At 39.2% G+C, this 26,769-nt stretch overlaps 1 protein-coding gene across 1 annotated transcript in view; it reads right to left on the bottom strand.

Moving 5' to 3' along the window:
• The window catches only part of LOC139730997 (iron-sulfur clusters transporter ABCB7, mitochondrial-like), a 31,006-nt gene extending 7,899 nt beyond the window's left edge, over positions 1 to 23,107 (bottom strand). Inside the window, exons 1-7 of the mRNA XM_071641872.1 lie at positions 22,970 to 23,107; positions 11,810 to 12,025; positions 10,784 to 10,913; positions 9,357 to 9,543; positions 6,867 to 6,948; positions 5,364 to 5,540; positions 3,809 to 3,983 (exon numbers count right to left, since the gene is read on the bottom strand). Coding sequence (XP_071497973.1) covers positions 3,809 to 3,983; positions 5,364 to 5,540; positions 6,867 to 6,948; positions 9,357 to 9,543; positions 10,784 to 10,913; positions 11,810 to 12,025; positions 22,970 to 23,107 — 1,105 coding nt within the window. The remainder of the gene's footprint in view (positions 1 to 3,808; positions 3,984 to 5,363; positions 5,541 to 6,866; positions 6,949 to 9,356; positions 9,544 to 10,783; positions 10,914 to 11,809; positions 12,026 to 22,969) is intronic.
• Between the last annotated feature and the right edge of the window lie 3,662 nt (positions 23,108 to 26,769).

Genomic DNA, 26,769 nt, shown 5'->3' on the forward strand with positions numbered 1-26,769 from the left:
AGCAACAATTATGGATGTAGCAGTCAGCCTATGTCACCTGTGCCCGTTTCTATCACAGCTCTAGAACATTTTACAAATAGTAGAGTGAACAATCTTATTAACTGTCAAATCCACACGCTAAGAAGCCTCGGTAAGACCTATCCATTCTCTCTTTTTTTTCTCTTTTTCTTTCCTTTTTTGCACATCAACCAAAGGCTTCTGGCTAGAAATTACATATTCCACAGTTATGGTGGGTGAAATTTTCAAGCATCAGTCAAATACCCTGGTACATAAAGTTCATAGATATGCCACACAATTCATATGGACAGGGTGACAGCCATTTCTCACAAAACAACTCCTCAACACTGACCCCTGGGGCAAAACTTCATCAAAGCAGCAAGTGATATAAATTTTATAAATCACACAAGTTGTACATTGAGATAAGTTCACAACATGTCTGCCTTGCACTTTACTCAATGATGCTGTTACAGCACTTGCAATGCTTTTACCATTATGGGAAGAAAGTCACATGTGTACCTCCACGACATTAGAGGTACAGCTGTACATCACTTTAGAGACTATAAAGCTAAATATTTTTGCGGCATTCAATTTTCGCCAATTGGAGTCAATGGCCTTTTTTTTTGCAGCATAAATTTTGTGAATTGCCACTGGCATTCAATGCACAAAGCATTGACAAGAGCTTCCATGTGCATTTTGATTCTGTAAATCTTGGCTCTCACGAAATTCACGATATTAACATGCACACAAACACTTCTGGTTTTCTTCTGGTTTTATGTGATCTATATGCATACATGTCACCCGCCGAAACAAAAGGATCTGAAAGTAGCTGACCGCTGAGCCGAGAAAATTGAGTTCGAAGTCAGGTCATCAAAATCAGTCAAAACCATGAAATATCTGTTTTTTGACATAATTTGTAGTCTGATGTTTCGTCTATTATCTGCTGAAATTTCGAAGCTAAATGATCAAAGGAAAGGCACGAAATTAGCGTTTTTCTGAGCCATGATTATCCGACTTTCAACAGAACAGAAATGTGTCTGAAGATTTGGATTTAGCTTAGCAGATAGACTCCGCCCCTCGCAACGAGGGAGTGATCTTATTGGTCAGTGTGTGGCATCTTGGTTACTGATTGATTGTGTGTAGACCACTGGCGCTAAGCTTGAATGAATATCGCAGAGGTTGCTATTAGCAGACCTTCTATTGCCTGGAGGTGAAAACTGTCCTACCTCACCTTGATCACCATTGCATCAGAAGGAAAACTTTGAAGGTGGTTTTCTCGAAACACTGTTTTCCTAGATCACTTGACATGCTCTCATAGAATCATTGATATCTCCGCAACCGAGTATCTTTATGAGTCATATCATATATGATAGTAAAGCCGAAGAGTAAGGGAATAATGTCATGTCACTTTCAGAAAACTGACCTCCCTCAACTTTCGGATCCTTTTGTTGTAGCGGATCACATATGATCTTTCACCGGCCCTTACTGAAACTTATTCATCAATTGGCACACATACTGGAGTACTGTCTATGATGACTTGCACATATGTCTGATAATTAAGTGTCAATTGATAAAGATCACCTAATCACCCTAATCCCTATTATGTCACCACAGTCTTCCTCTTGGACTGAGGCACCATGCTCCACCTTTAACCCGTTGAGGACGAGTCCCGAGTATACTAGGGCAAGTCTCTATGGGAAATCCGCGTTGTAGCAAAATTAGTCCACCCTCAATGGGATAATGGGCTTGCTAACTTTACAACTAGGTTAAGTTTGGATGAATTACTATATACATTGAAAAAGCTTGGCTCAATTAGCCAAGTGTCCTGGTACATAAAATGTTCCAAAAAAAAAAAAAGAGAGGAAAACTGATAAGTGCAATAAATGATTTCTACTGATTAAAGGGATGGTACAGTATTGGTGGAGATGAGAACTGGGCTTTTAACTTTTTGCGAGATACCAAAAAAACACGTATGACATAGTACAGAGCATACCATTTTAAGAGGAATTCAAAGTTTATTTGATGAAAATCGGGTTTGGAATGACTGAACCATCCAAAAACAAAGTAAAACAAAGCGATCATAATAAAGTGTGGGTCCCACGCTTTATCAGAATCGATCTTTTTTGGATATCTCAGCCATTTCAAAACCAATTTTCATCAAATCAAAGTTGAATTCCTCATAGAATTACATGCTCTTTCATATTTCATAAGAGGTTTCTCATTATATCACCAAACTAGATATATCGCTACGGCGACTGATATGCCTCCGCCATAATGCATGGTTCTCCTAATAGGTCTATAGTACAATGTCTTGACAATGTGTGATGACAGTTTCAAACAATTGGCAAAATATTAAAATGACAGGTTTGACACAAATGTGCTGAATGTTCACTTTCCTAGAACTAGGTTCAATTGGATGAATGATTAAAATGTCAGAGTGCAGGTATTTGGGGAACTGATGATTTTTACTTGACTTTTGACCCTTTTATAAGTTTATGCATTGAGTAATTTTTCAAGGTATTGAGAAAAAGTATAATTTCAGTATCAAATGGGAAAATAGCATTATCTAAACCTGGCCTTTGACCTTTGACCTCACAGTTCCAAAGAGACTCACTGTTAGGTTGAACATGCATAAATATGTAAGTTTCATGATGATACCTTGAGTTACTTTTGAGATATGGAGGAAAAAGTGCAATTCAGCACTTTCACTTGACCTTTGACCTTTTGACCTTTGACCTTTTGGCAAGAAACTTCCCACAGAATATATATTGGGTAATACATGTATACACCAAGTTAAAAAAAAAACCTTCATTCATTGCATAAATATAAGGAAAGTAGTGATATTTTGAGGAGTTGACCTTGACCTTTGACCCCCTGACCCATGACCCCCAACTTCCCTAGATAATCACTGCCCATCGGTACAAGCATATATACTAAGTTCCATGAAGATACCTTGAACCATTTGCGAGATATGGAGAAAAACATGAAATTTCACTTTTTTTTTTCACAAAATAACCTGTGACCTTTGACCTTTGACCCTGTGACCCTAAAATCCACACAAAGTATTATCCCCCAAGGATATACCCTCATACCACGTTTGATGTAAAACCACCACACGGTTCTTGAGATATCGACAAAAACAAAACGGGACGGACGGACGTACGGACGTACGGACGGACGGACGGACGACCCGAAAACATAATGCCTCCGGCCACTTCGTTGCGGAGGCATAAAAATGTTAGAAACCCGAAATTAGGTCTCAACCAAAACTATACGATCTCTTTGACCTCTTGTGTGCTGTGTGTGCTGATTGACACAGAACACCTCATAGCCTGGTACACACAGTCCAAAGTCCCTGGCACAGAAAGGGTTAAAGGGATGGTATAGTTTTGGTTGAGATAAGGCGTCAGGTTTCCAACTTTTTTTTGAGATAATGAGACAATTCTCATGGAAAATGAAAGACCATACAATTCTGAGAAGAATTCAAAGCTTATTTGATGAAAATTGGTTTCGAGATGCCCAGAAACAAAGAGGTCCTAATAAAAGGGGGGACCCACCTTCTATTAGGAACACTTTCTTTTACTTTGTCTTTTGATATCTCAGCCATGTCAAAACCAATTTTCATCAGCTAAAATTTACATTCCTCTTAGAATTGTATGCTCCTTAATATTTTATATAAGTAGCTTCTAATTTATCTCCTACAGAAATAAAACCCAAATCCCCATCTCAACCAAAACTAGATCCTCCCTTCAAGTAGGATTATCCTTTTTTTTGTTTTCGTGTTTTTCTTTGCTCGTCTTGTCTGGTTTACCTGCCATGATGCCGTTACTAGCGAGGACCATGACGGCAGCGAGCGAGGCACTGAAGATGACGTTCTGGCCGAAGTTGAGCAGGGCCAGGCTGGTGGTCGTCTTCAGCGAGGCCTTCTCGTACTCTGCAAGCGTCTTGTCGTAGTTGTTTGCCTCGTATGTCTCATTGTTGAAGTACTGGAGGGAGACAGGAAAAACCAAATGTGCAGAATTTTGGATGTGGCAGTTGAAGTCTTCCATGCAAAAAGCTTGCCTTACAGAGTTCAACACATTTACTTCAATTATAACAGAAATAGGAATCCTTTTAATAGTAACTGTTCATTCCATTCATTCTTATAAAAGTTTAAACTACCTGTATAAACTCCTTAATGACTGATACTGTAAGTCGATTTCACTTCTTGAGATATTGAGTACATTTTGTCCCACATGTCTGATATTCCACAACTTCTTGATCACATGGAAAATCGTATTAGACACAAAATGCATCATAAATGCCGAGAACCAAAAGAATTTGGTAGCATGAAATATTTTGCTGTATGGGAGTTTTTGTAAATGAAACACTTTGTGTAACTTGGGTAAAAGCAAGAACATGTGAGCATTTTTTAGGAGACCTTAAAGGGAAGCAGTCCTGAGATTTTCACTGTACTCATAATTAAGAAGAGTAAAAAATATAACCTTTCACCAATTTATACGCGTGGACATCAAAAATTGTCTCCGTACGCGATTTTTAAAAAATAATTCCTGCAAGCGATCGTGTAAGAGCCTGCCAAAAGGTGCAACGTCATTGATGCCCTACTCTCAAGTCGACAGCCGTGCCTCAGAAAACCAATTTAAGTGTTCAAAATGATCATATCTGATTTTTTCATAAAATGTGACAATATGTGGTTTTATTATTTCAAACAAAATATTTCAAGCTTATTTATATATACAATTAATATAAAAATAAATAGTAAACATGTATTTATAAATAACTAGGGATGACGAGCAGAACACCGCTGGAAAGAGTTGTGCATCAATGACGTATGACTCTCCGCCAAGACTTGCTCATTTGCAGAGTCACACTTTTTTAACCGAAATGTACGAGCTTATTTGGTGATTTGAAAGTTTGTTTTTGATGAAAGTAGTTCATTGGAGGTACCAACAACAACATATTTTTTTTAATTTCGTGAGGACTGCGTCCCTTTAAAATATGTGCAGAAATGCTCTCATCCATTAATCTGTGAAAATCAATTGATGTGACCAAATTTCACTGATAATGACCACATTTGCGTTATATATATGTTAGTGAGATCTGAGCCATTTGTCAATACGTCATACAACAGGCCCGAGCTTTGGAGAAGCATGTCAATCGGGGTCCCGTTTCATAAAACTTGTTATCAGTGACAACTGCACAATTTCAATGATAAATTCGCTTCTAGCCAATCAGATGCAAGGATTTTAGTAGCTTATAACAACTATGACAACTTGTAACAGATAACAAGTTTTATGAAATGGGGCCCTGATCCAATTATCATCCCAAAATATTGAAATCTTCCGCCAACATGACCCCGACCCTACCTTGACCGTCTCGTAGTTGATGAGGGAATCGATGGCGTGGTTGCCAGCCTCGTTGTCCGCCCTGTTCATTTCCATCCGGAACTTGGTCCTCCATGCCGTGATACTGAGCGTGAATGTTGCGTAGGCTGCTATGCACGAGAGGGTGATGCCGGCAAAGGCCGGTCCAAGTTTGTAGTACTACGACAGAACAGTACAGGAGAAATATGTCAAAGCTAGAAAACCACTCTGAGAGCGTAGTGCCCTGCCAAGCAGCTCATTTCCACCCATACACGCATGCTGAAAATCGCCCAATTCCCCAAATATAGAAGCCTTTTGTTTATGTCATCAGCTTTCAGCTGCGCCGTACCTCACCCGAGCAGAGCACGCACTATAGAGCGCGTATGCAAACCCCAAATACATATGTGCAGCTTGAACACAAATGTTCATTGATCCTATCCGCCAAAAGATAATAAATCCTTCAAAACATTCATAAATATTTCTATATTGCTACCAAAATTTAATCATATATTCCTCCAGTCATTATCAACTTTTCCTTAATACCAGTCTCACCCAAATCTGTTCTTAACCTTTCGAGCTATTCTGCACACAGACAAACAAACCAATGCCGGCAAAAAAAATAACTTCCTTGGCGGAGGTAATGAACAAAACGCGAAAATAATGTGCAATTGTCAGGAGCCGTCACCGTCACCATCTTCACTCACGTTCATCGCTTTTGAATTATCAAAAAATATTTGTAAATATCCAATGCCCCTCACACAGTCGGTTCCATCAAATAAAATCTGTAAATACATTTCTGAGACTATCAAAATAGTCTCTGTCCTTCAAGCATCACTCCAATTTCTGTCAATGTGCAGTCTTGAGTTCATAATGATACCTTTTTGTTAGCAATAAACACAAGCTTATCTGATACTGAACATTATACCTTAAAGATAATGACACTTGGTGGAAATGCTTGATATGTGCCTAAAAGACAAAAATACTGGAAATTGTCTTTTTAGTTGCTATCTATACCATGCTTTAAAGTTGGTTTTAATAAACAGGGTAAAATCCATGTTGTTATCATCAAGCAATGAAAACTTTGAAGGGGAAAGAGATTACAATGCTAAATTATCAACCAAAAGCATGATTTTTTTTTTTGTGTGTGTGACATTATTGTGGACATACCAGGGGAAGAATTGTCAGGTGATAACATTATCACCTTAACCTGTTGAGGACAAGTCCAAAGTATGCTCGGGCAGGCGTCTATGGGAAATGCGTGTTGTAGCAAAATCAAACCGTCCTCAACAGGTTAATATGTAATTCGCAAATAATGGTCTCTACCAGTATCCCTATTCAATATTTGATAACTCTCTAACTCAATGACTGATTTTGATGAGATTTCTGTCATTCTGTACTTGTTACTTTACCTCTTCTTTCATCAAAGTCAATGTGAACACGGTGTAAAATGCATCTTTGAATATCACTTTTTGAGTTAGATCATCTCCTGAAACACATTTCACTCACCATGATGCCCGTTACCAGACAAACTTCAAATATTGTTGGAACAATGTTGAATACTAGGGCCATGAGAACAAAGTTGATTCCTCTGAAAAGTAGAAAAAATGACAAGAAAATGCTTTGCTTCGTGCTTTAAAATTATTGTATTCGATTTCATCTCAGAGAAGTTCAAACGAGTTCACACACACACATACACACACACACACACAACAAAAAAAGTTCAATTAGTTCACCTTCAAATACATCCCTTTTATTTAAAACATGTCTTATTTCCATTTGAAGGGTACCGTTTACCATTGGGAGCAGTGATTTCAAAAAATGTTTGACGTATCACATTTGATGCATATCTATGGGTCAGTTGTATCACAAAACATCCTACCATATAAAAATTTTGCAATACTGGGTAAAGTCTAAAATGTAAGGAGATATAACTATTGTCCACACTAAACCATAAATTTAGGCTGTGTTTATCAACTTTCCCCAGTTTAAATGACTTTCAAAAGCCCTTTCGATAGCCCTTTCCATAGCCCTTTCCATAGCCCTTTCGAAAGCCCTTTCCATAGCCCTATCGAAAGCCCTGTCCACTCCCTGTACTACTAATGTGCCACTTGTTTTCGTCTGCTGCGTTTATCAACTTTCAACAGCCCTTTCCATAGCCCTTTCCATAGCCCTTTCGAGAGCCCTTTCCAAAGCCCTGACTGCCTGTACTATTAATGTGCCGCTTGTTTTCCAAGAAGGGACGGCGAAAAGCAATTACCATCATAAAGACATATCTTCCTTTGAGAGTGAGGAGTTATGATACAATGCCACATGAATCAATTGTCTTCCTATCTGTGAGGCAGCTCCAGTTTAGCACATACTTCAAAAATTTCTGAGTGGCGGCATGAGACATGGGATCAAAGGGAATGAGACTGTTGTTACTCTATTTCTCAAACCTTGTTGGTGAGAGAAACACCTCCTTGTTCCAAGCATATGCGTGCATTACACACAGCTGTATGTATACACCTGTGTACACGTACTCGTGTGCACTTTACGTGGCGCGCATCTTTTCGGAAACTTGAAATGCATAGTAACGTAACCGCAGTAGGGCGACCTAAAGGGCTTTCAAAACAGCTTTGCGTTTATCAACTTCGAAAGGCTTTTACAAACAGGTTTCTGATAACCTGTTTAGGAAACCTGTTTGGATCATCACAAATTTCGGGCTTTCGAAAAGGGTTTCCTAAAGGGCTTTCAAAACAGCTTTGCGTTTATCAACTCGTCAAAATTCCTTGAAAGCTGTTTGGATAACCTGTTTCTGCCGAGAAAGGAGAGTTGATAAACGCACCCTTTCGTAAAAGGCTTTCCTAAAAGGCTTTCAAAACAGCTTTGCGTTTATCAACTCGTAAAAATTCCTTGAAAGCTGTTTGGATTACCTGTTTCTGCCAAGAAAAGGAGTTGATAAACACAGCCATAGATAGTTCAGTCTAAAAACAATTTTATTATAACTATTGTTTACATTTAGTATATGTAACAATGGTTAACACTGACAATATTGACTTTTCAACACTGGTTGTTTCTATCCCTACCTCACTTTTTAGAACTATATTGAAGCACTAAAGCTGGGTTTTTGTTTCATCTGCAAACAGTAAACAATGCCTTTAATTATCTTCAATACCCCTCTACGGTACAGTATATGTCATATATTTCATGAATTGGGGCTTGTATGACAATTTGACCTTTGACCATGATCAGTTCATGTAACAATCTAACAATGCACTGACATTCTTCCTCCTTAATCACAATACTAACAAACATTATTTGAAAAGTTATAGCCTAACAATCGCCATTGTGATAACGCCATTGTGATAAACCAAAGTTCATTATGATTTAATAGACCTTCAACTTTATGGGGATATTGACACCAGTCTAATCAGGGCATCTACACCTCATGTAGCATGATGTGGCCAGATTTATAGTCAGAAATCTCATGTGACAAGTTTTCATGTATCATTTTGATAAGATCTGGGACAGATGAACAGAAAATTGGAAAAGAATTTAATGCCTTCTTTAGGTTTGGGGCCAGAGGCTGAACAGAACCGAAATGTCTTCTGAAATGTACAGTAGTCTTCGCTTAATTGGGTATGGTCCGGCAGAGCATTTCCTACCCTCTTAAGCGTAGTACCCCTGTAACCGGAAAGCATGTTAATTCTCTCTCAATGCAGATACCATACACTAGTCATACAACTACATGTATCTGGTGTACATTTTCATAGCATGTTAAAATGTCAACCTGACCTCTCTATCAACTTTCAGCACCTCACAGTTTCTTCATAATTTACATTTGCACAAATTTCAAAGGCTTTCTGCATTAAACTATCAATAGAATTAGATCAGGTTAATCTGGAAAATTCCTACCGGTTTATCCGGAATGCCTACTCAATTATCTGCTAAATACGCATTGGGAACTGTTTTTCCGCTTAAGCAGAGTACCTGATTAAGCGGAGAGCACTGTATTACCTGCTGCCTCTGTCGATGGCCTTGGACAGTGCCCCCGTCTGGCGCGACAGGTGGAAGCTCAGATCCAGCTGGTGGAGATGTGTAAAGACGTTCTTGGCAACACGGCGGATGGAGTTCTGGGCCACTTTGGCGAAGACGGCGTTCCGCGCTTCGTTGAAGAATGACGCTCCCGCCCTTGCAGCCCCGTCTGGATAGTAAAAGTGTTGAAAACGCAGATTTGACGATAAAGATCAAGAATTGAGCCTTTGAAACTGGCAACCTCCACCTTGCTTCTCTCCATCTCATTCTCTCTCTCTCCCCTCCCCCCCCCTTCCCAATTTTTCGAACAACTGCAAAGTCTGAAAAGCCCCCTGATATCACTTGCATGCTGACTTTGCAAGTGTGAACAGGTTTAGATATCAAAAACTGTGGAATTTTTAGATCTGAATGTGTACTGCAGATCAGTTTATTTGCCACGGGCATTTTGATCAGTCACTTTATTTATCATGTCTTCAGCACCAGCTGACCTTGGTCCCCCATTCCCCCCCCCCCCAAAAAAAAAAAAAATAACAACAACAACAACCCAACTTCCTTGTCTTTCATAAGGCCATAAACAGTAAAGCTAGCTGATGTACATGTTACATTAACTACTGCTCACACTCATAATAGCAAGGTAGGTTTTATAGAACTGCAATAAAGATAGTATAATAGTAAGGACAGAAAAGGTGTGATAAGGTGTATAAAACCTGTCTCATTCATGTGAACAGGTGCACCTGGTTATGACAACGTGCATATCATCAGGTAATGTTGTGCTTTAAGTTTCATTTATCATAAAGATGACTTTACAGTTGATGTCATCACGACAAGCGAGAAAGAAAGATTATTTGAGGGGTGGAGCTCATTGGTGGGTGCAGAAGAACAATACCATTTATTTTGAATAATTCAGAAAATTTGAGAAATATTTCATTCAAACAATTCTTGACTTCTGAAGACCTATGAACTTCAATAGAGGTCATGGTCAGAGGATTTGCACTGGAAGTCAGGGAACCTGAAAGATTTCCATGCCAATAATCCTGTTTGAACATGAGAGATGACAAAAGTCAGACAAAGTCAAAGTTGGTTGGGTTGAGGTGGTTAAAGCAGAGTTATTCTCCTCGCTGGAAAAGTATGACAAAACCATTTGAACCAAACACTTAAAAATCAAACACTCGTAACAGACGTGAGTACACTTTCAGCGTGGCATAGAAAACAACGCTAAATATAGAAAGATATAATCCTGGAGTATTCATCACACATTAAGAATATACAGAGATACGCATAAAACATATATGAATAATCATTTTGATATGTGGCACTGATTTAGTCTTGAGATAACCTCAGAGGCAGAAGCAATTTGCACTCACGGTACATGACATAATTGTAGTATACCGCTCTGCAGGATAACTTACAAGCAAGCAACAGTGTGGTAGCAACAGTTGTCCCTGTCCCAACTGCCGCAACAGTCTCCGATGCAGTTTGGTATTCAGTGAGGTAATCGACAGCATACTTGAAGAGGAACGGCACATACACGTTGGATACCTGACACCAAGATACAAGAGCAAATCATTCTCAATTTACATCAATCTACCTGTTCTCTCTTTCTCTTCTTCCTTAAAAAAAACAACAACAGCAGCCTTCATGGAAGTCAGAAGTCTGCAGACTCAAACAGTATGCCAAGAAGGAAAAGAAAAATATGTATAAAAGTACATATCTATGATTATTGCAATACATTGGGACTTGGTCTTCATCTTGTGCAATGGGCATCATGGTAAAAATCACAGAAAAGTGCAAAAGAAAACTTGTTTAAAAAAAAACAACTAACAACATGAACATAAACACAAAAGAGTGATAACAACGCTAAAACACAGCATTATTTTCTGCAATGCATGCACACTTTTAAGTTGGGAATGACATACTATAATATGCGCCAATACTTCAAAGGATCAAAGAATGTTGACCACAGGGGTGTATCCAGGATTTTTTTCTGGGGGGGTCAAAATCAAAATTTTTAGACCTTTTACTTTGCGAGGGAGCGGTGCGATCGAGCGGGGAGAGGGTGTGGGGGGGGGGGGTCCCCCTCCCACGGTAGGGAGTTTTTGAATTTTATATCTTAAAATGGGGCCATTTGGTGCATACAAAAGCGACTTTTTCGGCATGGCGGTGCGGCTTAGAAATAAGGTAGGACCCTAGTACATATGGCATATTAAAACTAAGTTACAAAATTTACGAGGTTTTTGACAATTTGCTGGAACACCACCTGTTCACTTTTTTTCCTGTTGTATATAGGGTAAAAAGCCCTCAAAAAACAAAAATGTCTTTTACCAAAAGTGGACCTTTTGAAATTTTTTTTTTTTTTTTTTTTTTTTGGGGGGGGGGGGGGGGTCGTACGACCCTCCCGACCCCCCTTGCATACAACCATGGACCAGTACCCTTACCTTGGCTGCTATCAACAGTGACAGTGCCACTACCACCCTGGCCTTTATGGCGTATTCTCCCTTCGGCCACACGTAGCCCATCATCGCTTTCATGATGTCCCATCCCCCGACCTGGTCGGTGACGTCCACGTTGGCCGGAATGCCCCCGCCATGGGCGTGGAAATCGCGCTGGGGCTGTGTCGGGAGCAGTGGCACGTCTGTCGACGGACCCTGGAACTGTAAAAATGCAAGATGTGAACTTAATGCAGGGTGCTACATAAGCACTTGCCCGATTGCCCGGGGAAAGCAGAAATCATATTCGGGCAAGTGTTTTTGAACAATAAGAACAAATGTTTGCCCGAATTGGGCAAGAAAAGTTTGGAAGTTATCTTTTTTTCCACTTATTCCCCCCGACAAATCCACAAAGTCTACCATACAGAAGCCTAAGACAATGACTCCTTAGTGATGCAAGACACTTCGTATTTCAATTCAGCAACTTTCCAAAACTTACATGAAGCAATGCAATGCAACAGCAACGCTTGATTGGACCAAGATTGTTACTCCATTGTTTTGAGAATCAATATGCGCTGTTTATTCAAATTATTGTGTTTTATCAAGCCCTCGACTTACACATGATTTTCTATTTTACTTCCTTATATTTTGGACTTTCTTTTCGGGCATGCAAAATTACAGTTCGGGCAAGTGTTTTGTCGCAAATTCGACAATCTGCTTGCCCGACCGGGCAAGTGGTTAAAAAAAGTTATGTACCACCCTGTTAATGATCAATTCCTACGCAGGCTTATCTTTCTGTCCTTACTACAAATTGCAAGCAATGGATACCATCAGCTCTTTTACAGTATGTCCAGGTGACAATTTTCCATATGTCTCTAGCTATTAAACTAGTAGTTCTTTTCAAAAGCTGGCAATCATGCAGGTTTCACATAGAAAAATAAAGCTCTGAGATTGAAAAAAACAACAACAAAGGAAACAGACAACACCGGTACTGTATTTTAAACATATAATAATCTAACTGATCATGACATTTAAAAGCAACAATCCAACAGCACTTTGAAACATTTAAAGTTCACTTTTCTATTCCTGTGGCACAAATCATCTCTCAATGACATTCATTCCTTCAATGACATTTGTAAACAATACAGAGATAACGAAAAAGCGCTGCATCACTTACAGTATGGTTTGAACTTGAAAGGACAAGTTCACCCAAATGTATGTTTGAATTGAGTGAATGGAGCAATATTCATAGAACTCATTAGTGAAAGTTTGAGGAAACTATGACAAATGATTCGATTTAATTAAAAGTTATGAACTATACAGCTTCAGTGCCGCCATGGCTGGATGAAAATACTACAACAGTTTGTAACCTCACTGCAGAATAATGGTATTTTTAACCCCCCCCCCCCACACACACACACATACCCTCCAAAAAATCAGCATATTGTCATATTTCTTACAAAGTGAGTTGAAGGAAGAGTATCTTTTCATTGAAGGTTGCGGAACTCTCTTTTCTTTAATTGTTACAAATACACTCGGTAAAAAAAAAAAGAGAGTACTTAAACACTTGTTACAATACATATTTTTCATAGAAGATTTTGATAAAAACTACATGTAGAACTATCACTCATTGTGATTTCTATACCCCTACCCACAAATGACTGAATTACTGGCTCAACCAGGACTATTTTTTTCTTACTTGTTAATGGGGGAAAAAATTGTTACTAATATGGCAATGCACTGTTCAACAGTGAATAAATGTATTCCTCACTGTTACTCACAAGTCTCACATCTCAAGGAAAGTGCTGAAAAACTTGAGTGAGCAAGATAAATAAACTGATGATTTCTATGGTTTTCATGAAAAATTGTGTTACCATGGCAACACAATGTTGGACATAGCTGTCACATGTGCCAAATTTCAAGCCAAATGCTGAAAGGGTGAGGGGCTTAGTTGAATTCATAATATTAGTGTATCATTTTCATAAAAAATAAACTGTTACTATGGCAACACATTTTCAACACTGACAAAAGATAACACTGGGCAACAATTTTTAACTTTTTGAATGTTGTCTTGATTTCTACAACTGATTCAGAGTATTTTTGTAGTGCTGAATCAGGAAATGGCATCCGTTTCTCTCCATCAGGTCAAGTTTTTGTGTTAACCCTTTGAATACTCAATTCTGTAATTCCCATAGACTTTGTACAGGGATCACTCGGTTCAAGTGGCCAACAGGTTAGGTTGATTTGAAAAAAAAAATAGATCTTGTGACAAAATCGATTATCGATGGTATTATCAGCTGATTTTTGTCACATATATCACCCTAAATATATTTTTAAGAGAAAAAAATGTTTTTCCAACTACATATATTGATAACCTGATCTTAGAAACATCAATTACTGTAAACTGAATGGTGGGCATTGATAAAGGTAAGTACGCGTAAATTGCATGTTGCTTCACCATTGTTCAAACTTCAGGGCTTGAACTTCCGTTTCTTCGAACTCCTGGAATGCTCAGCATCAGGGAGGTCTCTCTTCAGAGTCCAACATTAGTCAGCCATCATGACTGCGTCCCAGCGACCCTCCCTGATACCTGTTCTCCATCTCTTTCATGTCCTGATGGAATATTTCTCCCTGCTCGTCACTCATTGAACCCAGGTTCTCAGGAAACCGGTCCATATGTGAAAATAGGTATTGCATCTTGATGCTCATGTTGCAGCCAAGGTTTCTAAAAGCAGTCAGAATGTTGTTGACAAGTTCTGCGTAGTTTCTGGCCTTAATGTTGCCAAGAAAGTTCTTCACTACCAGAACAAATGCTTTCCAAGGTTCCAGTTCCACTTCATTCATTGAGTTTTCGAACTCTGGATCTCTGATGAGCTGACGGATCTGAGGACCATCAAAGATGCCAGCTTTCTTTTTCTCCATGGACAATCCTGGAAAACACTGGCACAAGTAAGTGAAGCAGTCACCATCCTTGTCCAGAGCCTTGGTGAACTGCTTGATTAAGCCGAGCTTGATGTGCAGCGGTGGGAAGAGTATTCTGTCTTGGTCCACCAGAGGGTCGTTGATGACATTCCTTTCTTTGCAAGGCACCAATTCCTCTCGTACAGGACAGTCCTTCTTCGTGTAATGCTGAGCACGGTCCCTACTATCCCACATGCACAGAAAACATGGGTACTTGGTGAAGCCACTCTGTTGTTGTTGTCCCAACAAAAAGTTCACCATCTTCAGGTCAACACAAATAAACCACTTACGCTGATCATAACCAATTTTCTCCAGCACATACTTCACTGCTTCATACTTCTCCTTCAGTGTACGTGTAGTTGAGTGAGTGAAGATTTCAAGGTTTTTATGACTACAAACTGATCCCTTTTCGACATAATCACCTAGAACTATCGGACCCGAATACTTTTTGTCATTAAAATAAACATTTCCAATCAAAACAATTAATCAAAATGGCATTTTACCCCCACCGATTTCTTCTAAAATGCTCCACACATGCGTTAATGTGAACAAAAACGTAAAAAACGACATGTGGCCCTAGCTCAAAAACTTGACCTGATTAAGCAAAACCAATGTGATTTTTGGATTCAGCGCATCAGGTTTACCCTAAATTAGCTGAAAATACGCAGACAACAAATTTGTTGTTGACCAGTGTAATCTTTGCACATCTTAGTAATGCATATCTACATGTATGTAAACATGAGCCAAATTTGAAGCCAAAATGCTCTAAAATGGAGAGAGTTAGGACAATTGAAATGTTTGTATGATTTTCATTCAAAATACACTGTTACCATGGCAACACATTGCTAAACAATGACGAAATATGAAGTTTGTGTATCTCTGCACTATAGTGGTTGCATGTGCCACATTTCAAGCCAAATGCTCAAAAACTGAATGAGTTACCTGAATCCACAACATTTGTGTGATTTTCATTCAAAATATGCTGTTACCATGGAAATGCATTGATCAACAACAGCAAAAACTTAAGTTTGCACCTGTACCATAGTGGTCAGGCATGCCAAATTTCAAGCTAAATGCTCAAAGACTGAGGGAGTTAACTGAATCTACAATATTTTTATATGATTTTCATTCAAAATATGTTGTTACCATGGCAACACATTGATCAACAATGACAAAAGATTATGTATGCACATCTACATACTACCAGTATAGACCGATTCAATTTCGATGACCTATTCACCTACCGCCGCTAGCGGCGCTATAACGGTCGCCATAACTGGGGGCCAACGGGGGTTTCCAGCGAGCTAGCTACCCAGCGAGTTGCACTTGCAGCTCAGCAGCCTAGCGTACCTAGCGTACCCCTGCGCCGCGGCGGCGCCGGCGACCACCACGCTAATATTGTGATTGTTTACTCACTGTGGGAAAAGTCATTCAGCGGCTTTTCATGCTTTTCTTTTGGACAAATTGAGTGATTCAAACATATTGATCTACAATGAAAGCTTCAAAGGAAGGATAAGGAAAACAAATTGTGCAGTTGTTGGGTGCACAAATAACAGAAAAAAAATGGAAATGGAAGCTGCACAGCAGTGTATGAAATTCAGACACCGCTGACGCATGATAAATTAAGGCAAAATTAAAGACAATTAAGTGAAAGACAACGGTATGAAAATGCACAGATTTCGAAACAAACTATGTCTACTAGATTCTCTATTTAATTAGGTTATCACTGCATATTCGTAAAATGTGTTGTTCATCTTAGAAGATAAGTGTAGATCAAAGAATTTGATAATTCACTGGTTTTTTTTTTTAATCCTTGGTGTTCTACTTGCCAAAGTTAGAATACACTTCCTGGCTAGACTGTATTATTATCACAAACATTTTACAGCCTACACTACAGCTGAATAAATGTTTCAAGATGCGTTAAATTCTGATTTGTGACCCTGCACCTCAAAACAAACAAAAAGTCGCCAGACATGAATTTTTAGTTAAGACCATATTCTGAAAGAGCAGACGTTAAGCTTTAAAATGATGTATAACTCAAATCAAATGGACTCTCCTAACCTATTTAGATATTGGAAAGAAAGCACAAACTCAGGAAAAGTGTGAATTGAGAAAAGAGGCTGTGAAGTACAGTGTCTATTCAAGCGCTTAATCTTTACTTAATCTTTGCTTAATCTTTGGCTGTGGGATGAATGGGACAAAAAAACAGGAAGTAAACCACCAGAGTAACAACAATGAAGGGATTATCAGATTAAACTGAAATCAAACACGCCTCATTAACACATTTTGTCCACAATTAAAGCCAACTTTCAAAGCAGTAGCACTATCCTTTCAAAAGTTATTAGAGTTGAAAGTGAAGAGTGTGGACAAGGTCTTTCAGAAATGTAAAAGTTATTCTAAAGACACACCTAATCACACTATTCTACCAAAAATGTTCGAGATGAACTGCTAAAAAAACACACTTTCCTGCCCGTTTTATGATACCAAATTTTAGCATAATGTAGAAGAAAACCCGCTCTTTCAGAAAATATAAAAAAAAATGAAGTTCGGGTAGGTTGACCCATTTCCCTTATTTTCAGTCCTCACGCAAAATCAGTGTGTGCGACCTTATGTTCGTTTTGAGGTGCACGGTCACATATTGTTTTCACTTCTTCAATGTTCAGCACTGAATTGACCATAGGCCTATGGCCCTATTCAATTTGGCCTGGAACTCTGAATTTGACTTTTGATAAAGTGACACTTATAAATATTTAACCATGGATGGTGGCAAACATCCGTTTCATAATCATAGTAAAAACGTATGATTTAAAAATCACTTTTGTAGATTACAATATTAGGCGTTAGCGTGATGTTATGCAAGGTTACTTAGACCTAAAACAGTAGAAGTTTTGGTTGTAGACATAAGGCGACGTAGTCGTAACTTAAGTTTAGGCATGAATACGGCCTAGAAATGCCTAGATTTATATTCCGTTTGGTTTACCGTACTTAGTTAGGCTTCCCTGAAGTTATTGACAACCGAAAATGATATAGGATGTAGGGTTCTAGAAGTCAATAAATCTAGATCTAGACTGGACTCTTGCCTAGAATTCTAGACAAGATCTAATGTTAGACAGATTCTACCCTGCTGGCCCGACACTCCCGAGTAAAGGCAAAAGCCTGCCCTAAAAAGATTAAGTTAACTGAAAGCTTGCAATTTATTGCGCCATATCTAGCTCAAGATTCTTATTCATTATTTGTGTTTAATTATATCAGTTAACTTGTCAACAGCCTAGGGTTATTAGCAAGACGTCTGCCTGCGCCTAGCAATAATTCTCCCCAGCGGTTTTTATTCTCTTATACACAAATGTGAATATACGGGGCTTACTAGTACACGCGAGTACCCAAGTCATCGCCAAAGAAATAGAGTCTACAAACATTCACGGATCGTACCGATATTTACCTTGAAATTCAAGTTTTGGCTACAACTGTATGTCATCTACCCATTCGCTTGTAGTCGGTATAAGTTGTTTGATTTTATTTATTTTTAATTAGCTAGGGAAAAAAAAATGTAGACTCTATAGTTGTCACAAAGCCATGTGCGTCGATCGCTGCCAGCGCCAGAGATTGCTAGCTGGCCGGCTGGCGCCGGGTGGTAAAAGTACAGGCTGCCGCTGGCACCCTTGCCACGCATGCAGGGCGCTTGCCGACCCGACCTGTTTGGCCCCCAGTTATGGCGTCGCCTTAAAAGGGCGCACTTCCATGAACAGTCGCTTGAATCGGTCTATAGTGGTCACATGTGCAACTTTCAAGCTAAATGCTCAAAGACTGAGGGAGCTATCTGAATCCACAATATTTTTGTTTGCTTTTTAGTGAAAAGATGTTACCATGGCAATGCATTGTTCACCACCGACAAAAGATTAAGTTTGCACATGTCTATAGTGGTCACATGTGCCAAATTTCAAGTCAAATGCCCTAAGGCTGAGAATAAACAATATGTTTGTATGTTTTTTATTCAAACTATGCTGTTGCCATGGCGACGCATTGATCAGAAATGACGAGAGAGTATTAAAATGCACATCTACGTACCATAGTGGTCAAATTTGCCAATTTTCAAGCCAAATGGTTAAAAACTGAAAAAGTTAGGTTACTCCACACATTTTTGTATGATTGGTAAAAAAAAATGCTGTTGCCATGGCAACAGATTTATTAACGACACATCAAAGGTGTTCTGCACAACTACACATTACACTGATTGCGTATTCCATATTCAAACTGAATTGCTACAAAACAGAAAGAGTAGTTCAATCCATAACATTTTGTAAGATTTTTATGAAAATCTGCTGTTGCCATGGCAATGCATTAAGAAATACTCATGAAAAAGGTGTCTTGCACATCTGCCTGTGATAGCGGTCACACATGCCAAATTGAAGTTAATTGCTCAATATATGAGAGAGTAGTTCGATCCACAATTTTTTACGAAAATTTGACATTGCCATGGCAACGCATTATGTGATATTAACCAAAAAAAAAGCGTCTTGCACATTTATCTTTGATGGCAATCGTTAAGCTCCGTCACTGTACAGGTATGCTAACATGGAAACATTACACTGCACATTACTTACTTGAATATGAGACCATTCTGAAGCAAATAATTTTCACACAATAGTAATGTACTCTTAAATGAATCCCACAAGAATTGGAACAATCATCCCCCAGCATTCCCACTGATTCCCACTGATCAGTTACTAGCCACGGATCTCCTTTAATGAGAAAAGTTGTACTGGTATTCAACAAGCCCAGCTTTACTTTGACATAAATTGAAAGACAAATCTATGTTTATGTTTTCGGTTTGTTTGTTTTTTTCTTCAGATGACCAGAAGCTAGATTATTGTAGAGGCAAGACTTTTGTACACAAAACAGCCACAAAAACTCAGGATTTACACACAAATCCAGTAGGGAACACCACTTGATAGTCAATCACCACATCATGCACGCTACATGTGACAGGAATGGAATAATGAGAAAGTTAACGCTTTCACTGCACTTTGGAATTTGGCAATTTATCAATCGCTTTTGGGCGGGTTTGTGCATTTGAGCAGGACGTGTGAACTTGGCACTCCGTCGACTGAGTCAGGCATGCAAACGTGGCACATAAAGAGTTAAGAATTCATGAGACAAATTCAAGAACCAAATATCATTTTCACGCTTCTCAATTTGAAACAAAATTTGAAATTTCTATGACTTTTATCATTCATTGCCTCTTTCAGGCTATCTGAATTTTGATTTGATAGAAGAGTCCTCATTTTCTCTATTATTTTTTCGCCTTTCTGTATCTTTGCGGGCTACAATGGCATTGTAGAGATCATAGATTTTTACAAATTAATTTGTATTTTAATTCTGTCAAATGGTCTTTTTTATCATTGTTACATTGAAGAGCACATATATGCATGAATGACAACTTGTCCATTTTTGCAATTTTTACTTTTGTGCTTTGGAAGAGCTAAATAAATGTGTTCACTCATGCAGAAAGTTTGCCTTTATATTGACCTGTACCAGGTTGATAGGCAATATAACATTTATTTACTTTTAACATGATCTCTATATATAAAACATTAATATTTAGCCAAATTTTCTACAAGAAATATGAACTTGAAAAGGGTTTACTTTCTTTTCTTTTTTTACAGTGTTATATGACATCATAAACTGAAGTAATCTTCTCTCTCTCACCAAACAAGGTGACAAAATCAGTCTCTTTAATTTGGCCGTGACTTGGCCGCGACTAAGGAGATGTCGGACAGACGTCTCCAAGACACGTTGGCGACTGGAATATAGTTTCTGAAAAAAAATTCAAATATGTTTGATTCTTTCGCAAATTTCTCAGAGACCAGGGAAGTCTCCATGCTAATGAGACACCTGTTTTAGACTATAAAATAGCAAAAAAACAGTCAATCTTAAAGGTCCTCTATACCTCTGGGAACAGTGATTTAAAAAATGTTCAAGACATCACATTTGATGCTTATGTGTAGGTATGTTGTATCACAAAACATCCTGCCATAAAAAAAAAAAATTGCACTTAAGCCTAAAATATAAGGAGATATTAGTGATTCTTCTCATTAAACCATAACTGTAGACGGTTAATTCCGTCAACATTTTTATCATAGCTAATTTTTCACATTTTGTCTATCTAACAATATACTATAACATCGATTATATGGATTCAAATACAGTGCTTGTTTCTATCCCAAACTCACACTTTGGAACTATTTTAAAGCACTACTGCTGGGTTTTTGTTTCATCTGCAAATGGTAAATTATGCCTTTTACTACATTTTTCAACAGGGTACATCATGAAAAAACAAACAAACAAACAAATAGCATTCTCATGGTAATTTCATCTCCATCTTTTGAACATATTGATTTTGTCTGAAGTCAATTGTCATAATTCGTGAGCTCTACCACTGTACATGTATTGAATATATGCTGCTGAGGCAAGCAGGTACGCTTGAAAAGCAATGGATTGTACCAAAAGCAAATGCATAACTGATGTATCATTACTATCAATATTGTTCAAGTACCTAGGTAATCAAAGGAGGATACACATTCCACATGAATACATGTCACAGCTGGAGGGAATTAATGGTCTGGAAGATTTGTGTGTGTGTGTGCGCGTGTGCGTGTGTGCAAGGAACTTACACATGAAGCTCCTAGGTGTGGGTGTGTGTGTGTGTGTGTGTGTGTGTGTGTGTGTGTGTGTGTGAATTGACTGGGGTTTAACAGGGTGCAGGCGAATGAAGAAAAAATAATCAACAATACATGATGCATATTTCCAACAGATACTGCATGATTTGGTTATAATACGTACACACCACACCAAAAGGTAAATGTATCTACAGTATACATCATTGGTGGTCAAGACACATTCGGAGTGTAGCCCGGACAACACAAGAAAATTTACAAATTGTATGTGACATGCACAAATCACCACATATTTTTTTTTACCCAATGCACACTGCACGCTTGTCAGTTTAATAGGTGGCCCGTTGCCAGCTGCTTGAGCTAGTCGGCTCGTGCAACTGCGCAATTTCTGGGTCTATAAATCATTACAACAATGCATGCACAGTGCACATTATATTGTCTCTCCAATATCCGGCCAAATGGCTTATCCTCATGGGCAGCCATTTCGACATGGTCAGAGAGGATGTAAAGCGCTGAAACAATGAACAATGCATTGACCTCATGCCACCCCCAACACATAAGACTGCCATAACCCCCTTCGAACAATTATCAGTCTTGTAAATCAAACAGCTACTGTCAGCACTGTGAAGAAAAGTACACTTGTAAGGCAAGATAAGATTTGTGGGAACTGCAGTGGAAACTACCTCCTATTCCCAGTAGAACATACACTCAAGCAGTCAAAAAAATTGCAGTTGCCAACGGCAGGAAATGCAATAGCTGGTCTGCAGACAAAGCCATTCTCCCCACGGACTTGGGCATGGTCGAAACCATAGCAACAAATCCAGAGGAGACATATTATAATCATGCCATAAGCCATCTCAACGTGATGTGCATGCATATATAGAGTCCTACAATCCAAACTCCTTACAATCCAAGGCTGAGTTACCACACATATACACACTGAAATTGAATTTGAAATGAAATTTATTCATATTCCACATTGATAGTGGACATTATCTCATAAATATACAGGGTATAACACATATTGGACATTATATCATAACTATACAGAATATATACAAAATATCGCGATACTAATTACTATTACTATTTATGCCCAAAATGCCAACACAGGCATTATCTGTTTTACAGAATGGGAGACATTTGTTCTTTCTTGAAATCCTTTTTTTTTTTTTTTAGAATGTAACCTGATAGCAAATTTACTGGATGAATTTCCTTTTGGCTTGCTAGAGATGCAAAGCATGCATCCAGTATTTCCATCCATTCATGGTACGTACCAGTACTACTGTATGCATGATTGGCCAGCAATAGGCATTTACAGCTCTGTAAGTGCACCAATGCTTGCTTTGTGCGCAAACTCTTCATTCAAGTGCAAGGTACTGTGACATGTTTACCATGGCCATTGTCAGTGAGGCAACGTGCGGCCAGTAGAGATAAACACACAGCTCTCAACCAATGAAATTGCAGGATTTGCTCAACTTGCTCTTTAATACCGCCTGTAAAACCAAAAAAAAAAAAAGAAGAGTTGATTTACCTGTATGGAAGTTCTGGCATCATAGTATCTGGAACAATTTGACAAACCGTTTGATGCAATCGTTGATTTTCGACATGAATATCCGTACACCACATCTTTGCGCGAGGGCGCACAGCCCGAGGTACACACGCCACTCATCGTGGGTCCTCCATGCACCTTCGAGATGAGCAGAAAGCTGAACTAAACAGCACGGGAAAACTCCATGTCATTCAACCTGTCACAGAACCCAAAGATTGGGCAAACAGCATCGCTAATATTATGAGCGGCAAATGGTCAAAGGCAGACTTGACTGGATCCCTAAGGACCTGAGCTCACAGACTAGGTGATACCACCTTAGAGCACACACACACTGTTACTACTGTCAGATCACACACAATTGAGCTCCTAGGTACAAAGGTTCACAGAGATTTGATAAATTAGACAGCACGCATGAGCACTGTGCAATGGTACAAAGATTTCTAGCAGACTGGATTCCAGGCACAGGTATTGGTCAATACACTTTGACGAGGAGAGTGTCCTTCTCATGACCTTCAAAAGCCAATTTGGACTGCTGCTGTTGCAGACGGCAAGCCATCTGGATTGGCCATGAGCCAGTGTTGATATGTTCTAGTAGTATGAAATGGATCGTCAGATTCTATGGAATAGATCAGATCCAGGAAAATTGTCAAAGGTCACCATCAGTATCGCCGATGACATCATTGTGTCTCAGAGCAGTCTCTCAATGACGACGGAACCCCCACAACCCGATGGAAATCGCTGCCAGGGATTCATATTCAACAGCAGTAGACGTGCCATGAAAACAGAAGCGGGAAGCATCATTATCTGCACGCTCTAAGATGAACAGAGGATGCAGCCATATGCTGCAAAGGTGGTGCCGTGAGAGATATGGCGCCACCACGTGACAGAACGCCGCCGCAACAGTTTCTCGTCATGGTCATTCACTCCGACGATGTGTGCCTGCGTCACACCTGATTTGTACGAGCTTCTTCAACGAGAGAACAGCTTCGCACGGAGAACGTGAGAGTCACTAGCACGCATATAGATGACATACGTGAACAAAATCTGTAAATCTGCGACCCTATGATATTTTGATCTGAGCAACAAAATAGCTATCGAGGTCAACACATCTTCATGCGGGCTTGGAGCAATGTTATTCATGGATTATATCACACTTGCATCAAATGCAGTCAGTGAAGCAGAAACAAGCTACGCTAATATTGAGAGGGATCAAACTTGTGTTGGCTGTTGTGTTCGTGCATGAGCGTTTTCATACATCTGCCTATGGCAAGCAGTTAAAGGTAGAATCTGATCACAAGCCAAATGCTGCAGATGATATGCCATTCACAGCTGTGCTACGCTGCCTCCACCAAAAGTTGTTATGCCTTCAGCTTTAATATAACAGAGACATGGCATGTGCTCCTGTGACAATAGCTGCGGTCATATTTTCTCAAAAGACCAAGAGTTAGGATGTAATAGGGGTTTAGGCTTAGTTTGAAGTGAAAATTAGGATACGGGCAAGGGAAGTTTGAGGGTAAAATTCATTTCTGGCTTACATGTAGCTTGCAGATATTTCATGGGAGCAGGAAAGGTTGCAGCAGATGCAAAATGTCATGGAGCCTATGCAACTATGTGTGACTACTGTCCTGGCACACAAATCGCCAGGTATGACACAAGAGATTTTCACAAAGCCGAGTGTACCAGAATAAGCTACCAGCGACAACAGCCCACATTTCACCTCATCGACACACAGAGCGTTCCCAGAGAAGTGGGGCTTAACACACACGACGTGATCTCCCCATTTTCCCCAGTATGACTGCTTTGTTTAGCAGTCAATCCAAATTTGTCAAGCAAACAATGAAGAAAGCAATTAAAGGCTGATGGTCAAAATGTGCGTGGTAACGTGGCCATCTTTAATTGTGTATGTCTGAGACAACCATTGTCGACAGCAAAATCCCGTCTCTTGCTGAGCTCTTACGCTGACGACAGGTTCGAAGCAATTTCCCCCATTCACCTGTTGAGGACGGTTTGATTTTGCTACAACACGCATTTCCCATAGACACCTGCCCGAGTATTTTCGGGACTCATCCTCAACAGGTTGAAATAAACGCAATGTCACACAAAAAGAGCAAACCTACAGCATCTTCAGGAACAGCAGTGCCAGCAAAAAGCCAATTTTGACTGTACAGCCCATGATCTAAGGTAACTTGTCCCTGGCAAACTTGTTCACATTCAGGACTTGCGAACAGGCTCGAGCCTTCGTTCATTCATCCTGAATAATGTCAAACTGTCACAAACTCTGCCGCAACTGCGGATATTCACATTTGTGACAATGAGCCTACCAGGGAGCAGGTTACAGTTGAGGCTGCCTCTTTCATCCTAGTCAATCCATGGTTCAGTACAAATTACTACTGGTAGTCAAACTGACAATATATCTGTAACTACTCATTACGGTCAGCAAATCAAAGTCTCAAATAGGTTGGATTTGCAGGATAAAAAAATGTTAAGTTGACCATTGCGCACCCAGTGAGTGTATGTGTGTTAATAGTTGTTGAATATTTTAGGTCTGATCTGATTTTTCAGTGAATTTCATGGTCTCCATGGCCTCAAAAAAGTTTTGAAACCATTCCAAATAGTCTCCTGGCAGTCTTCCAGTGGTCTTTAAGCACTGTTTTAGCAGCCTTGAAATGAGCATTCGAGGGATTGACTGGTCTTGAACTTTATTTTCAACACTCTCTCAATGAAGACAACTGCATTTTTTTTGTTGAGAAGATTACTGAAAAGATTACGGAGAGATCACCAAGAGATCATCTCAAGACTATTGTGACATCTCTAGGAGATGTTGATTGATCTTAAGTGAAGATTTCAGGGAGTGTATGCCAGATGGTCTTTCAGTAATCTCTCTATGGTCGTATTGGTCTCTCAGTGAATGTTCAGCAATCATAATTTAAGGGTTCCTCAGAGATCTGAGAAATATGTTGAAAAATTACTTAAATTAGTCTTTTGACACTCATTTATTTTTCTTTCTTTAAGTAATAGAGGGTCATTCCACATAGATAATATTCTTGTCTGGTCTTGGAGCCTTCTGAGAGATCTTACAAATATTGGGTCTCTTGGTGGTTTCTCAAGGGTCCTATCTGGAATGAGGACCTTTATTTGTTTGCAACATCAGCACACAATGAAGTATGCATGTGCACATGAACACACGACACACAACTTCCCTCTGTTAATTGTGTCTGAAGATGTCCTTTAGAGAGTACACAGTGTTGTGCTTTGATTTCTTTTAAAATAAAAATGTTAATGTACTTTGGCTAGATTTACAGATTTTGTAAACTGGCTCTTGAAAACATGGACATGTTTCCATGCTCACAAACACAGAATTTCCTTGAATGTGTTTGTAACATGCATCTGAGGGACAGCCCGTCCAAGGTGTGCCCAAGTCTTGTGTGCACAGAGACCTTATGAGCAAACAAACTTATTTCAAGATAAACACAACGGGATACAATTACTGTAAGGTCAAGTCTACACATGACCTCCCTGGCATGCAAAATGACAGTCGATACTGCAGAAGAAGAAGGTCCAATCCCCCTCTTCTTTTTTTTCTTTTTTTTTTTTCCTGATCCCACACATGTTCAAAAGACAAGATCAATTGTACCAGTGGGTAACAGCACTACACTTTCAGTTTGATGTCAAAACGTCTGGAATATGCTCTTTAGTTGTCATCGTACCTTTGCAAATACCGGACAATGATGCATTTACCATTCAATAATTAAATCAATGTAAAAAACGCAACACTTTTCCCT

This window comes from Diadema antillarum, unplaced genomic scaffold, assembly GCF_040938485.1.
Source record: "Diadema antillarum isolate AM-2024a unplaced genomic scaffold, OU_Dant_1.0 scf00000022, whole genome shotgun sequence".
Taxonomy (NCBI): domain Eukaryota; kingdom Metazoa; phylum Echinodermata; class Echinoidea; order Diadematoida; family Diadematidae; genus Diadema; species Diadema antillarum.